We start from the raw sequence: 16,946 nt of genomic DNA, 5'->3' as shown, positions 1-16,946 counted from the left end.
GCTGGTAAAGAAAACAGTAACCTCTTGTCAGTGTTGATACCCTGACTCACAGAGTTGTAGTGACGGAGAGAGGTCACTGTCTTATTATAGGCACTGACCATGAGTATTTGTTAGAACAGTCAGTTTGGCATAGACCTCCTCTGGGAGTTCAGTTGACACATAAACTTTACCTTCTTAGGCTGTAAACAATTGATCACAAAGATAATTCTTTGTTTCTTTTTTTACTTTTGATTTTCCCTGACCTCTTTCCCTTTGCTTTCTTTTTCTGGTTTGTCTTTCTCAAATTTTTCTTTGTCTGGCTTTGTTACACTATCATAGGAAGGAGGAGAGGTGGTAGAGGAACTTCCATCTGTTTTTTCTGGGGTGGAGTTCCCATTTAATTTGTCAATAATCATGTCATCTTTTATAGGTAAGTCAATCCTCCCTTTGATTGCCTCTTTGTTATACTCATTTACTACCTTCTTTAACCTTTGCTTTAAAAGATAACATCTGAAATTACGCTGAATGATAGCAGCAGACACCTCCTCTTGTTTGCGTTTCAGAGTGGTTGTAATGGGCTCATAGGAGACTTTGGAGGGGTTTGACGCCATGAACCGATCTTCCATCTGGATTCGAAGGGCATCCATCTCTCCACTCTCACCCAAAACACGCTTTGTAAAGGCAAATAAAATGTCGAGGCAGTGGATCCTGTCCCCACTGACCATGGGCAAGTCCATGGCAACGAGCTGGACTTTGTTTGGTTTTGCTATGAGAAGAGGAGGATCCAGGGCCGCTGCAAAATCAGAGAGCTTGGAGAACTCTATGAACTGGGTGGCATCCGGATCAAACTTCTCCCAAACCTCGTAGAACATCTCAAAGTCATCCTCACTCAGGGGCTCTGCACTTTCTTCAGTAGCAACACTGAAGTTCTCCAGGATGACAGCGATGTACATGTTCACCACGACCAGAAATGATATGATGATGTAACTGACGAAAAAGAAAATCCCAACAGACGGGTTTCCACAGTCTCCCTTAACTGAGCTGCCAGGGTGAATTGTGTCAGGGTCACAGTCTGGTGGGGCACTGTTGAGAATAGGTGCTAGCAATCCATCCCAGCCAGCAGAGGTGGTAATCTGGAACAGGCAGATCATGCTGTTGCCAAAGGTCTCAAAGTTGAACATGTCGTCAATTCCAGCTTCTTTTTTAACATAAGCAAAGTTGGACATTCCAAAGATGGCATAGATGAACATGACCAGGAAGAGCAGGAGGCCAATGTTAAACAACGCAGGAAGGGACATCATCAAAGCAAAGAGCAGTGTGCGGATCCCCTTAGCCCCTTTGATCAGACGCAGGATTCGGCCAATCCTGGCAAGACGGATCACTCGGAACAAGGTAGGAGACACAAAATATTTCTCTATCAGCTCAGCCAGAAACATACCTATGGAAAAATACAGAAAACCGCTAAACAGTGAGTATTTTAGGCTTATATGAATGCTTTTTCTTTGCGAGGTTATTGAAAACAGCAAATTTGTTATGAGTATAAATCTTTACTATTTGGATCCTCTTCCTAATATTACCAGTGAAAGATTATAGCATTTTATTTAATAATTCTATAATGTCATAAACCAATATGGACTCTTGCAAAATCCTATAAATTAAATAATCTCACATACTCGTATGGCATTTTAAGATTACATACTCCCAATTACTATGAATAGTTATCCTCATATATGAAATATTTCAACAGCAAACAAAGACTATTTCTGAAATCTTCAAATATATTGCTTTCTTTTTGAATACTGTCATTTTTCAATTAGTGGAAAATGACCAAGAGTGTTGAACTTTAGATCTGTACACATGATGATTCTCAGATCTGATTTCCATGTTACACAGGTGGTATGCTGTGGGGGATTTTTTCAACAACTATACTTCTCTGTAAATAAACCATTCTTACCTACGATGGAAAGAATCACTACCACAAAATCAAAGATGTTCCAACCTATGGTGAAGTAGTAGTATCTGAGGGAGATCAATTTCAGCACAAATTCTCCAGTGAACAGAATAATGAACACAAGGTTGATTCGGGACAAAACTAGAGTCATGTATTTGCTCTGGTCATCAGTTTCTACCATCATGGTGACCATATTGAGACAGATAAGGATCATGATACTGATATCAAAAACTTGTCTGGTTACAAAATCAAAGACCATTCCTTGGAATTTGTTCTAGAAAGGGAGAGAAAACGAGAAGGTTAATATGCATATTTCATAAATAATGATCCATAAAATTGCAGATGAAGTCCTTCTGTATATGGCCCATGGGATGTGTACCCTTCTCACACTACCTGAAACAAATCTGTTAAAAAAGAGAACGAAATGAAAAATGTCATATGACAAAAGCAAAGCATAATTGTTTTATTTAGATTCTATGGGAAGACAAAGCTGAATGACATAAATTGGTGGCAACTGGCTGATAATGTGCATGGGCTTTGCTTGATTTTAATAAATGGTAATTTTTACAAAAAATATAACAACTAACAATGAAGATTTACAGAGTAGGTTAATGTAGACAGACTTTTAGATGGATGAATATTCCAACTGATTTATCAACATTTTAGGAATTTTGAATTATGTCTTATTTCTGTCTGTCCGTGACTCAAAATATCAGTCATATTTTATTTAATTCTGCTTCCTCTAACAATAATACTTAAATGACATTCAGTAAAGTAGGTGTATGTCCTTTTGTGTACCCTGCCCTGCTTCCTCCCTCCCCTCCCTTCCCTCCTGCCTCCCCATCCCCACCACCCCTGCTCAGATGTCACCCTCTTAAAAATTATGCAAAGTGAAGTCATTTATAAGATTCATGAGACTTTGTCAAGTCCTAGTTCAGCAATTATAGGTTTTGTGACTTTGGGTACAATATATATCTTTTTTGGGTCTTAGTTTCCTTGTTCCTTACCCATCTAAGAGGATAGATAATTTAGAATACAACTCTGTGGACATAATATACCATCTTTATGTCTTTTCACTATAACGAAGCTCTACAGGGTATGCGTTCTGGATCAATCATTTGTGTGTGTGTGTGTGTGTGTGTGTGTGTGTGTGTATGCTGAAACCAACTGTTTTGATGACACGCTTTCCTTTCTAAGTAGGTGAAAAATTGTTTTCTATTCATATCAATGGAGAGAACAAATGGCCTAGAGGGAGGCCATGGGTGTTGAATGGGAGGTTTTAAGTCCATCTACTTAAAAGGAAAAGATGGGGGCCATATAACAGATCAGAGAAGGAGAAACTGCACTGCTGGCAGCAGTAGGTAGCAGCAGGAGCAGGAGCTTCCTTTGGGAGTAGTTACTGCGAACTCTGACTTGGAACTTTTCAACTGACAAGTAAAGAACACTGCCTCATTTTAAAGAACTTAGTAATTCTTAGAGTGTAGTAATTGAAAATTGTGTTATACAATATGTACTTTACAATTGGATCATAGTATATATATTGGTGATATCATCTAATATGTTCTGAACCAGCACTGCCCAGTTTCATCATATGGGAATAGGGCTTTGGAATGTTCAAGGAGATGAGTAATTCTTACTGAAGGCCGAGGTATGGGTTTCTGAGGTTTCTTAGACCCAAGTTTCTTCATTGCATTGTAGTATTTTTTCTGTTCCTCTGTCATAAAGATGTCTTGACCTCCAAAGTAAAGACATAGTAGAAAACTGGTTACAATCCAGCCTGTATTACAGCAATACTTTTATAAAAATATTTCTGAGTCTTTCCTTTAATCCTTCTTTTCAATTTTTAAGTGGATCTTACCCTACTTCATATAGATTTATTCTGCTTTTTCATTTTATGTGAAATTCTCAGTACCTTAACATTATGTAAAACCCATAATCACATAAAACTGTGATTAGTACAGGATTCTAATTTGATAATATTACATTTAGAAGGAGGCTCAGGGGTCTCAAATATATTTTCATTAAAGAAAAAAATCTTAGTCCATTTCAGTATTGACAGCTTTATTTTTTTATTCAACACTTTTTGAGCACTTGCTGTGTGTAAGACAATGTACCCAGTATCAGAATTATATAGATCTATATCTGTATGTATCTATATGCATCTATATGTATACAAATAAAACAACCTATCACTGCAGAGATAACAATAAACTCCAGGATTCAGAAACAGGCTTTATATAGGGGAGCGGTTCAGATGTTAAAGAATCTGCCTGCAATGCAGGAGACCCAGGTTCAATCCCTGGGTTGGGAAGATTCCCCTGGAGAAGAGAATGGCTGCCCACTCCAGCATTCTTGGCTGGGAGATCCCATGGACAGAGGAGCCTGGCGGACTACAGTCCATAGCGTTGCAAAGAGTCAAACACGACTGAGCGACTAACACACCCTTAAGCTAGACCTTAGAGGAAAAAAATTATCCTTTGTAAAGTGACAGAGGGAAAAGAGCATACCTTGCTTAGAAAAGGGCAGAAAATCCATGTAGCTGTGTGTGTAGCAAGTGATAGTGTTAATGGTGGGTGAGTGGTTACTGAGGAGGAGGGAAGTGAATATAGCAAGTGTGTGGGAGAAGATGAAGCTGGAAGACTGGGTGGAGATAATTCCTGAAAGGCTCTGTAAGCAAGGGTAAAGCATTGAGGCCCACTGGATGTTTTGAGGCAATATGGTCATATTTCTAAGTCAGAATGACACTATAGCAGATCTGCAGCGGATGAACCTGGAGAAGAGCCACCAGTTAGAGGCTGTAATCCTCTGCAGTTGAACTGACCCCATAGTGAATGGAAAAGAATATAAAAATGACCCAAGTCGGTCATGACTATGAGTGTCCTGGTTATTGGGATGTGAAAAAAACAGAATCTCAGAATGGAGAAAGGTGAGAGCTGAGGAATACTTATCTTCTTTTTCTGTTGGTTGAAGTTATCTATGATGACACCAATGAATAGATTCAGAGTGAAGAATGACCCAAAGATGATAAAGATGACAAAGTATAAGTACATATACAGATTTTCTTCATATACAGGCTGAAGTTTAACCTAAATAATATTGAAAATATTAAATAACATTTAAAAACACAATAAATACTTGGGCTAAATTAAAAATTTGGTGAGTGTTGTTACTTTCTATAGAGCTACTTTTTGCCTTGACCTGAGATATTGTTCTGCAAAAGCAGTTCTTTTTTTCAAATTAGTATGACCTAGTATAATCTGCCTGCAATGCAGGAGACCTGGGTTCCATCTCTGCGTCAGGAAGATTTCCTGGAGAAGGGAATGGCTACCCACTCCATTATTCTTTAGAGTAAATAACAGTGGTATAAACAAGGCAAACATTTTGAACCTACTGTTTGTCTTACTATAATTTTTTTCTTTTTGCAGTATTTTCAACTTGGGTTTGGAGTTGATACCCAAGATAACTCCTTATCTTGAAAATAAGGCTTTAATAACAGAACATCGACTTCTAAGAGGAAAATTCAGCATAAACAGATGTGTGCTGAGAAACTATTTTTATTCCTATTTTCTAAATTGAGTTTCCCTGAAAGTTGCTTACTTTTATCATGATATTTTTGGAAGCTGCTTCACAGACTCTGGTTTATCATACTCTCCAGGGATGGAGGAGACTAGTTCCTTCCTGCCCGAGCAGTTTCCCAACCTTAAGAGTCTCATTTACTGGACTGACCTGACTGACCTGTTATTAGATGTATAACAGACATATATTAACTACAGTATCATTTACATGGAAGTGAATTGGCTTAAAAAGAGAATCTCTACATGTAGTTGGAAATGTTCTGATGGCTTCTAATATAATATTCTGGGCCTTTCAGTTAAATTATCACAAATGTTCACTATGGAAAAAATCTAGTAACTATAAATAGTATTTGAGTGATACTTACATCTCGTGAATCAACAGCTGCATACATAATGTCCATCCAGCCTTTAAATGTGGCCTGTTAAACAACATATATTTGAATTCTGCATAAAAACCTAATCCAACAGTATGCATTTTACCATATGAAAATATGATAGTTATTAAAAATATTTTTTTGTATAAAATTTTGAAATACTCTACAAAGAGGCTGAAATCCTCTGCAGTTGAAGTTTCAATGAAACTGAAATTGAATAGGATTTTATTTCAAAACTGGAGCTCGTTTGGTCTTAGAAGGTATTCTATTTTTTTCTGCGCTAACATTTAACTAGATGAATCTCAGTCTCAAATCACTTTCAGAAGCTAAGCTCTATCATTCAAACCTCTGGTGTGTTTAAGCACTCAACTGTTTTGATTAATTTCTTGATAGTTAATATATTGTCAATTAAGTCAAAATAATTAAATATTACACGCTTTAAAATCCACACCAAAAGATTTGCATTTCCACACCTAATAGATCTGTACCCTGTAGATGTTGATACAATTAATTATCTGGCTAATAATCTATACATTTAATTAATTACTACTATATATATTATTATTTTAATACACAAAATTGCTTCTTTGGCAATTATTGGCACAGAAAACTAAAAATGGTAATAGCGCAATAACAGTAATAGAATAAGAAAACACAGGAAGCAGAAATATAAAATCATATTAAAACATACTAACAACTGAACACTGGGGGAAATACATTAAAATCATTGCAAAATACCTTCTTTACAGTCAAGTCAAGCTAATAGTACAGCTGTTAGAGTACAGCTGTTATCATCAACTATTTTTGTGCTGTCAGATATTAATCACTCAAAGAACATCAGAGAAATGATTTACTTGAAATCTTTTTCAAAACTCATACAGTAGGTACTTACCACTTGAAGCAGTGCAAGATAGCCAGCGCCAACATTATCGAAATTTACTTTCACATTTTTCCACCGAGCTTTCTTGCCAAGAGCCTGACAGTCACTCAAATTGTTAACTTCACTAACATCAAACATGTTACCCGTTGTCGTGTTTACACAGTGGTAGAACTTGCCAGCAAACAAATTCACACCCATAATGCTAAAGATCAGCCAGAAGATGAGACAAACCAACAGCACATTCATGATAGAGGGAATTGCTCCAACAAGAGCATTCACAACGACCTAGAAGAGGAGATAAGGGTAAGGCAGCTTACAAATTGTTAAAATGGAAACCATTTCTTCCATTATACAGTTAACATAAAATGGGTGTTCAATGAGTTAAATAAAAATCTAGGTGGACAAGTTGTTTCTTCCGATATTTTCTAGAACATATTCAGTAAGGGAAAACAGACAGTGACACAACTAAAAAGCTAAAGGACTTAAGGAAAGCAAAATGTTCCAAAGTATGAAAAGAAATAAACAAAAACCTGATAGAGTAAGATGGAGTCAGAAAATGTTTGTATGCTGGGGAAAAAAAGAAAAAAATGTATTAAATACCAATAGAAGAAATAATCATCATTCAGCAATTCATTTTAATTTTCAGAGGTATTATGAATAATTGGTGGTTTGAAAACATGGTTAAACAAACCCACTACAAAGAAACAAAATAATGATAATGCCTTAAATCTCTGTCCCCAGATCAATCTAACTTTTGATGATGATGAAGAGTAGTATTAGGAAATTGCAAGGTCGTTTTTTCCCCTACTGATAATTCCTGATTTTTTAAAAAGTGAATTAAGTTGGGAAATAAGATGGAATTTATCTCTGGACATAAAAGTACTGAACATATTCCCATTATTATTGTTCCAAATCTCTTACAGGTTTACTTCAGGGCACTCGTTACTTTACCAACCCAGGCCCACCTATTTGATGAGGGAGAAGTTCCATCACCTTTCCTCTAATTAAAGTCGGAAGAGATTAATACGTATTTTCAAATCTCTAGCAGTTTGTATGTTTTCTTATCTAATTAATCTGTTTTATCTAATTAATTAATATTGGGACTATTTTGTTAAGCACTTAAAAGTGAAACTATTATTTTAAAATACTGAAACATTATTTTAGAAATCAACATCAAAGAATTTTAAATGAATATCAAAACTTGAAATCCAAAACTATAAAAACTTCATGTTAGTTGAATCTTATTTCTTATAGAAATTGTCATGTATATGATACCAAAACCATTTTTTTTTGCTCTAAAATTTGTGTAAAATGACCTCCCATAAATTTTCTTATCATCAAGTAAATGCATGATACTTTTTACCATATTTTATACCTAGAATATTAATTCTATCATATTATGAGAACTAAAAATGTTAATGTAGAAGAGTTTTCAGATTAGAGCAAATTTGGAAATTTTTAATTTTGTTCAGTTGCTGTCTGCCCTCAAAAATGAATTATTGATGTGAAGCCATGCAATCAGATGAAGACTTAAATAATGTCAGTAATACTAAAAGATTGGTATGGAAAAAACTTGAAATTACATAATATTTTTAAAAAATTTTATCGTGTGTTTATTTATCAAGTAACAATGAAGTAAAATTATAATGTAACACTAAGCATTTCCTTGCTTACAGAGCATCTGGAGAGTGGTTTCATTCTTCCTGGTGAGTGAATCTCAAAGTCAAGGCTGAAGTGTTTTTACTGCTTCAACAAACCACCTCCTTAACATAAAAAGCCCTGTGGCCTAGAAGAAATCCAATATCCATGTGCATTTGCAAGCTGGATTAAACAAAGCTGGCCTTAGTGCTAACTAGTATTTTGAGGGGTGTGGCAACTAAATGTGAATATTGTGTACTTTATGTTTAGATGCATAAAATGTACACTAAGGAAGAGAGACGGAGAGGCAAATACAAGTGCTAATGGAAAAAGTGAACCTCATTCAGAATGCTCACTTAAAAGGGAGATCTGTAAAACAAACCCCAGGGGTTGCCTGCAATGCTTGGTTTATTATCCTAACCCCTACTTTAGTTGCTTAGGATATGCAGATTTTGTTAGAGGCTACAATTTAGTGTTGTTTTCTTGCACAACAACTTTTTATTACCAATATTAATGGAAGAAGTAGAGCACACAAAAACTTCATTACTAGTTATTTTTAAGAAATCAAACTACCTATTGAAAGGAAGAATATCTCCTCCTAGGACGAATGTCAGTAGTAAACAGTCATTATAAAATGTATAAGCAGTGAAAAGAAATAAATGTCAACACAGTTTATAGTTGTGTGGAAACATCCTTGATCTGTTACCAGGAGACCTGGATTCTAGTTTTAGTACTGCCTCAAAAATTTTTTTTGAGGGCCTGTTTTGGTTTCAGGAGGCTAGCATGGTGATCTTTAAGATTTCTGCTTTGAAATTGTATATTAAGTGTGGCACCCCTCTGTATCTAAATCATTGCTGCTGCTGCTGCTGCTGCTGCTGCTAAGTCACTTCAGTCGTGTCCGACTCTGTGCGACCCCATAGACGGCAGCCCACCAGGCTCCCTCGTCCCTGGGATTCTCCAGGCAAGAACACTGGAGTGGGTTGTCATTACCTACATTTAATTTTGACAGGAATCATCAGAGCTTTTATTCTTCTTACCCTCATGCCTTCAAACCGGGATAAAGCTCTCAGTGGTCTTAAAGCTCTTAATGTCCGTAGGGACTTGATGGCACCAAGTTCTGAGTAGCCAAGAGCATTGGCTACCAAGCTAACCAAAGAAACCTGAAGAAGAAACAAATACCAGTCAGTCCACCAGGAAATAAACTATTGACTAAAGGCATGAGATGTAATATCTCTTCTTTAGTGCCAAACAAAGCTTTAGACATCCCTTGGCAGCCTTCATTTTCTGCATAGTAGTGTGCTCATTTTACCTTTCCAGGCTCATTTTAATTGCTTTTCTTACCAGTGAAACTGGAGTCCTTGCCCATTTGTGTAAACATCCATAAGGCCCTCCAGTTTGATATTTTACCCATGGAGCCCTTTTCAGCCCAGACGTGGACCACTGATGATTCAAGATTTAATTCAAAAGTCATATCCTTCATAGATCTGTGTTTAATATCATTGATTAATAATCATACTTCATTTCCAAGTTTTGCAGTATCTTGGTTATGTGTATTGTGGGCACTGACCATAGTTACAGGTCACATTAACTTTTTATGGACTGAAATGAAACATTCTTCTTTTAATGTTTCTAATAATGCCTGGTTGAATATGCTTTAGTCAGTATATGTTGGATAAATAAACACAGAAGAAAATATTACCTGCAAAAACATTTTATCAGACCACATAGTTTCATAACAATGAAATTTTTTTTTACCTAAACTATTGGACTTATGGTTTAGAATACAGTACCTCTCATTCAGAGTGATGATATACCTTTCTGATATTTACATAAATGTTAAGTTTTACTTAAATATGTGAAAGGTTAAAGAAGACATGTCTTTTTTAGGAGGAAGAAGCACTATTTGCTTTGATTTTCTTTGAATAGGGGGGCTTAGTCGCTTAGTCATGTCTGACTCTTTGCAACCTCATGGACTATAGCCTGCCAGGCTCCTCTGTCCATGGCGATTCTCCAGGCAAGAATACTAGAGTGGGTTGCCATGCCCTCCTCCAGGGAAGCCAGTATTTATTGAGTGTTGAACATTTACTATATGCTAGGTTCTGTTCTGATTGTCTTACATGTATAAATATCAAGAAGTAGGTAGTATTACTTTTGCCTTTCCACTGATAAAGAAGTTGAGTTTCTGCCACATCTCTCCTCTTCAAAAAAAAAAAAAAAGATATACAGGTACAAAGCGATGAAGTTAGAACCCAAGTGATTGGACTTCAAAACTGTATCTTACCTTTTTTCCTCCATTACCAGAAATTCATTCTTAATCTGAACCACAAAACTCAAGAAATGACTTGAATGATTATCTTCTCATTTCTTGCAAGGATTATATATATATAGCTAGTCCTTTTCTTGATGCATAGGAGAGAGGATAATTTATACATCCACTGGATGGCCTCAGGGCCATGGTGTAAAGGTGACACCAAAACCAGAACTGAGATTTTAAGGCAGATGGAGCCACTATCCCCTTATTGTTAGTATTGAACAGAAAAATTAATGACTTGAATGTTAGACTTGACTAGTGGCAGTATAATTTATTGAGCTATTCATTTCTGTCTAGTGTTCACTGCTACAGAAGATTGGGAAGATGGGGAAGGTTATTATTAGAGAACACACAGGCTTCTACATTCTGAACTCATTTGCCTCAGGAAGCATTCACAACTTCTTTAAGTTTCTGCAGCTGCTTCTGAAAACTTATCTTCCCAACCAGGTCCTGAGACCTGGGTATTTAAAGGGAAAGTGAGTGTCAGTCGCTCAGTCTTGTCTGACTCTTTACGACCCCATGGACTATAGCCTGCTAGGCTCCTCTGTCCATGGAATTCTCCAAGCAAGAATACTACCATTTCCTTCTCTAGGGGATCTTCCTGACCCAGGGATCGAACCCAGGTCTCTTGCACTGGAGGCAGATTCTTTACCACCTTAGCCACCAGGGAAGCCCCATTTAAAGGGAAGTGGCAGGAAATGTCTCAAGACTGTGAAGTAAGGAAACTCATGCTTTAAAAGGAAAAGAAAGATAATGGCTAGAGCCAGGAGATTCTGGAAGGACAGCAAGTTGTGGCTTCAGAGCTGAGAGGCACCATTTGCATATAACTACCACATCACATTGGAGTGGCTCTGTGTATTGCTAGAGAAGCTGGACACTAGTGAACACCTCTTTTTTATGCACCTCATTTTGTGGAGAACAAAAACTCATTTTATTGCATTAATTATTGTGAAAAACTTAATATGGTTTAAACTCAATTTTGAAGTTAATTTTAAAGATTTGAAATATTCTTAAAATTGGAAAATGATGCCTAATATTGGTGCATGCTCAGTCATGTCCATCTCTCTGCAGCTCCATGGACTGTAGCCCACTGGGCTCCTCAGTTGTATTGGTAAGGTGCTGTAAAACTTACAATGATCTTTTCCACTCATGAGCTGTGTCTCAGAGTAGTCAAATGATTAGTCCAAGAAAAGGTAGCAAGGGGCAAGAACATAACTGGAATTTCTGTTTTCAGGTCCAGTGTGTTTCCCACCTCAGCAACTTCATACTTGACCTTTCAATACAGTGTTTTAGTCTCTTATGCTCAACACAAAAGTCATTCTATTACTAAGGTATCTTAAGTGTAACAGAACCTCTTTACCAAATACTGAATTTTTAATACAAATTTACATGACTCTGGGTACCTTACTATCCACAAAATATATGAAACTGTCTGTGCTAGAGGCTTCAGGGGGTGGTTTAGTTGTTAGTCACACCTTCCACATTCCAGTGGCAGTTGAGACTGAGAACGAAAGGAATAATGCAGGAAGGAGTTGATGGTTCTGAAGACCTTGGAAGTCCTGTGATTGTTTAATGAACCTAGTGATATGACATTATTTCCCTTAAAAATGGCTAAAGATAATTTTTTAACTTCAGTATAACCAATTAAAAGATTAAAACCTTAGGATCACCTCCATACATTGAGATGATACATTTCAGTGCAAAAGCTTGCTTGGTTTTTAATGGAGAAATTTAGAAGTGTTTCTATTAAAACCAGAAATGAAAAAATAAATTGCCAGCTACTAACATTATTTCCCCCCCCAACATTATTATTTAACACTTTCTGTAAAAAGAAATAAGAGCTAAAACAATTAGAAAAGTAGAAGTCATTATTTACATATATGTTAATGTTGACCTAAAAAAATCAGAATAAAATGAAAACTATTATAAACAATAATATAATTATTTTAGGTTCTGACTAATGTATTTTTCATATTAATTTTTTAAAGTTCATATGTGTCTTTTGAAACTGCATAAACTTTAAAATATTATAAAGAAAAAACACTACAAGAATAATCTAAAATATTATTGTTTTAAGAAGAGCAATCAGAAAGGACAAATTCCACCCACTATTAAAGCTAACTATAGGATCTTTAATAATGAAAGCTGTCATATAAATAAACAAAGAAGTGAATGAAACAAATCTAAATTGGACCCAAGGCATACTGGCATACCAAGTTTTAGCGTATAGAAAATGGTAGTATTTTAAAAGAGAGGTGAAAGAAACAAGGGGGACATTTTGAAATGTTTTAAAATGTCAAAATCATTTCAAGGACAATAGAATTGTCCTTACACCTTACACCAAAATAAGTTCTAGATTGATCAAAAATTAAAACATAAAAATGAATAAAGAAACAAAACTCAAAAAAATTGAGAGAAAAAGCATGAGAAAATGTTTTAATAATCTTAAAGCAAATGGTCTTTATAAGCATAAGAAAAGCCAAAAAGGGAGGAAAAAAGGCTGATATATTTGACTAAATCAAATGAAAACCTTTTTACATGACAAAAAAAGCTCAAAAGACAAAAGCCCCAGTCGGCAAAACAGTCATACCACATGTGACGAAATAGTAAACTTCCTTAATGTAAAAAGAAGTCCTACTAATCAGTAACAAAAAGGTCATTAACCATAACATACAAATTCCCTCTAAACTTTCATTTTAATATATTTGTTTGAACAGCACATTTATTTATACTCCTTGTTGAAATTCAACTAGAAGGAAAGCAAAATACACACAGAGAATGCACCAAGGGACAAGAAGGAAGAAATTTTTAAAAAATTTTGGAGTTTTTTAAAAAATAAAATACACTGGAATGATCACTTTCTCCACAGAGCAAAAGCAGCAGCAGAAACCCAAGTGCTTGCAGAGGTAAGTCAAATTTTTCTAGTGGGCTCTGAAAAGGTTCTGGACCTGGAGGCACCATGTTCTCTTAAAACAGGGGGTAATGAATGGCACTGAGAACTGAATTGATTCAAAGTCTCTACATAGGGAAGCTGGGCATTCTTGACTGCCATCATCCACTTCTCCCCAGCTCTGCTAGAGAGCAGAATGGAGTAATACTCCTTCGTGGCTTACAAAGTAAAATCTGAATTTGCTACAGAGGTCAGAACATAGCAACAATAATCTGCATTGTGGTTGGGTTACCCTGTTAGACCACAAAAGCCTCTTTAATACATCATACAATGGAGGATTTTACATTAATACTATCATAGGGTTTAAACAGCCTGTAGACTAACTCAGTATTTCCGAGAGCAGGGCACCTAAAATTTCAGATTGCTAGGTGCATATCTCCTCCCTTTCAGCCCAGAACAGTCCTGTTTATTGTCAGATATACAGCTCCTAAAAAGGGCTCAGGTAGTGGTGAGGGACAGGTACAAAGTGTCCATGGAAGTGATGGCAGAGGGCTCTTGGCAAAGATGGGAGATTGGGGATAGTGGAGATGGCAAGATTCTTCAGCTGCGATGGGTAATGTTTATAGTAGGAATGGAGTGAAGACCATCCAGTGTCTGAGAAATGAAGAGCAGTTCGTATGCATCACCAGTCAGGAATGAGAGTTCTTACATTTTTATATTAGGAGTGTTTGTAACTCAGGGCTGCTTTTTACTTTTGACATTTTTCTACTTTTATTATAGGTTTTTGCAGTTTATTTATTTGTCTATAGCTTTTTACACGACTCGGAAATTCAGAGGAGAGCATGGCAACCCACTCCAGTATTCTTGCCTGGAGAATCCCCATGGACAGAGGAGCCTGGTGGGCCACAGTCTATGGGATTGCAAAGAGTCAAACATGACTTAGTCAAATAGCGACTAAGCACAGGAAATTCACAGTGCTCACCAGACATGTAAAGGCATCTCAGTAATTATGGTTTTGTTTATGGCAGAGGGAAACTGGAGATAACCTTAGTGCTCATTCCTGGGGAACGGATGAGTAAATTCTGGTGGTACGTCACTGAACTGCCCTGTGGAATATAGATACCATGGGTTCCATAGGAATTTCATTTAAATATTTCAGACACCATTTATCTTAATAAAAGGAGGACTTTGAATCAGGTGATTTCTAAGTTTGCTTTCTTGCCTGGAATTCTATGATTCAGTAATTTCAAGACGATTAAAGTAATATAACACAATATGTTATTCACGTTAGAAAGATAAATCACAGTAACTTTACTAATGAATATATCATCTTTAATCAAGTACTCACTCTACTGGGAAAATACTTGAGTGCTGGTCTGATTGATAGCATGATTACTTATGGGGTATGTATTAATAATTGGGAATCTATCCTTAGGTTTAATTATCATTATTTCTAAGAAAATAAGAGTTGTTTTTGACATTTTACATAATGAACATATGTTATCAGGTTGGCCAAAAATTTCATTCGGATTTTTCTATACAGAAAAATCGAATGACCTTTCTGATTGAACTTTTTGGCCAACCCAATATATAATAAATTAATAGGTAAGGAATTTTTCCATGTCTCAGTTTCTTCATCTACAAAATTGAGATCATAACAGTGAATGCCTCAGTGGTGGTTGTGATGATTAAATGAATTAAGGCAAAGATTAGTCATTATTAATATTATACATGAGAACCCTTATCTGCCTTCACTTTCATGCTCAGAATCTTAGCAGTGATGAACTTGTATAATCTCTCACGGGAATGCTTTTAGAAAAAGAAAGAGCCATGTGGATCTCCCTAGAAAGCCATTGCTTGGTATAGCTAATCATTGTGGTGTTGGTATGGTGTTGGAGAGAAGGGTTCAGCCCTCCAATTCATTTTTCATTTGGTAATCTGGAGTAGAATTTGCTGATTGACTGTGAAGGGTAAAAGAGAGGGAGAGGCTAAAGATAGGACATTTAGCTTAGCTTCATAAAAACACTACTACCAGACTAAACAAGACATTCAGGAAGAAATGCGTGATTGTAAGGTAAAAGTAATGAATGTACTCAGTCAGGAGGAGTATCAGTAGGTATTATCTGGGAGGCAATTAGAAATGTGAATGGGGTTTAAGGAAAGACCAGAATTGTGCTAAAACTTATAGTCTTTTTAAAAATGGAACACAGAATTTATGCTGTTAATAGGATTATTTCTTTAAACCTAGCCAATGAAAAATTTTTCTTATTATTACATTGATAATGGTAAAAGAATTAGACACTTCCCAAAAAGGAGCAAAGTGAGTCATTTCTACCACAAGGCATTTGCAGAAAAAGCCAAAGCACATGCTAGACTGTTTACATAGAACTATGTCTGAGAGACCAGAAATTGATATGAAATGACAGTAATTTATAGCTATCCAGTTCTTTTATCTCAAAGTTCTTTTAATTTAATCAAATCTTCCCACAAGATCTGCAGGTAAAATTCATGGCGGGTATGTATTGGTAAGACATCTTATTGTTTTCATTCACCATTGCGAAAGGCAGCCATCTTCAGAGTGTAATGTGAGAACTTTTTGACTGGTGTGAACCTTTTGATCTTTAAATTTATCTGGGCTCTGCTGCAAAACACAGAACAAAGAAGGAGCACCGCGCTAGAGGTATCTCTGTTACCTATAGCTGTGTGACATCTCTAAATCTTATTTTATAAACCTCATTTTATTAATAGCAAAGTAGAGGTAATAGTAAGAATTACATCACAGGATTGTTGAGGATTAATAATATATTATTAAAAAGAGATACTGACAATGAGATTTGTAATGTAGGGGGTTAGGAAGCAGGGTCATTAGAGCCAGACTCCTTGGTTACAAAACCAGCTTAGCCTCTTTCTTAGTAGTGTTAGTCACTCAGTCGTGTCCAACTCTTGTAGCTGTAGCTATGTGGACGTAGCCCGTGGACGTAGCCCATGGACTGTAGCCCACTAGGCTCTTCTGTCCACTTCAGACAAGAATACTGGAGTGGGTAGCCATTCCCTTCTCCAGGGGATCTTCCTGACCCAGGAATCAAGCCTGGGTCTCCTGTATTGCAGGCAGATTCTTTACCATCTGAGCCACCAAGCCTTTCTTATTTACTGCGTTTACAACAACAACCTTTCTTTGCCTTAGTTTCCTCATCTGCAAAATGGGACTAACTATGGTTTCTAACTTACAGAGTTTTGAAGATTAAGTGAATTAATATATATAAAGTGATTTTAGCAACAGTTGTACACAATAAGCATTAAATCAAAGTTACCAATGTTCTCTATTATTAGGTAAGGCTCTTAATCTGT

General features: G+C 36.2%; 1 protein-coding gene across 1 annotated transcript in view; it reads right to left on the bottom strand.

Annotated features, from left to right (window-relative positions):
- Window positions 1–221: 221 nt before the first annotated feature.
- The window catches only part of LOC145542439 (sodium channel protein type 3 subunit alpha-like), a 180,015-nt gene continuing 163,290 nt past the window's right edge, over window positions 222–16,946 (bottom strand). The window contains exons 24-30 of the mRNA XM_081581249.1: window positions 9,435–9,557; window positions 6,772–7,044; window positions 5,871–5,924; window positions 4,879–5,016; window positions 3,568–3,672; window positions 1,934–2,204; window positions 222–1,417 (exon numbers count right to left, since the gene is read on the bottom strand). Of these exons, the coding sequence (XP_081437375.1) occupies window positions 222–1,417; window positions 1,934–2,204; window positions 3,568–3,672; window positions 4,879–5,016; window positions 5,871–5,924; window positions 6,772–7,044; window positions 9,435–9,557 (2,160 nt within the window). The remainder of the gene's footprint in view (window positions 1,418–1,933; window positions 2,205–3,567; window positions 3,673–4,878; window positions 5,017–5,870; window positions 5,925–6,771; window positions 7,045–9,434; window positions 9,558–16,946) is intronic.

Source organism: Giraffa tippelskirchi, chromosome 3, assembly GCF_054371585.1.
Source record: "Giraffa tippelskirchi isolate mGirTip1 chromosome 3, T2T-mGirTip1v1.2.pri, whole genome shotgun sequence".
Classification (NCBI taxonomy): domain Eukaryota; kingdom Metazoa; phylum Chordata; class Mammalia; order Artiodactyla; family Giraffidae; genus Giraffa; species Giraffa tippelskirchi.
This window is presented reverse-complemented; position numbering and strand designations above follow the sequence as displayed.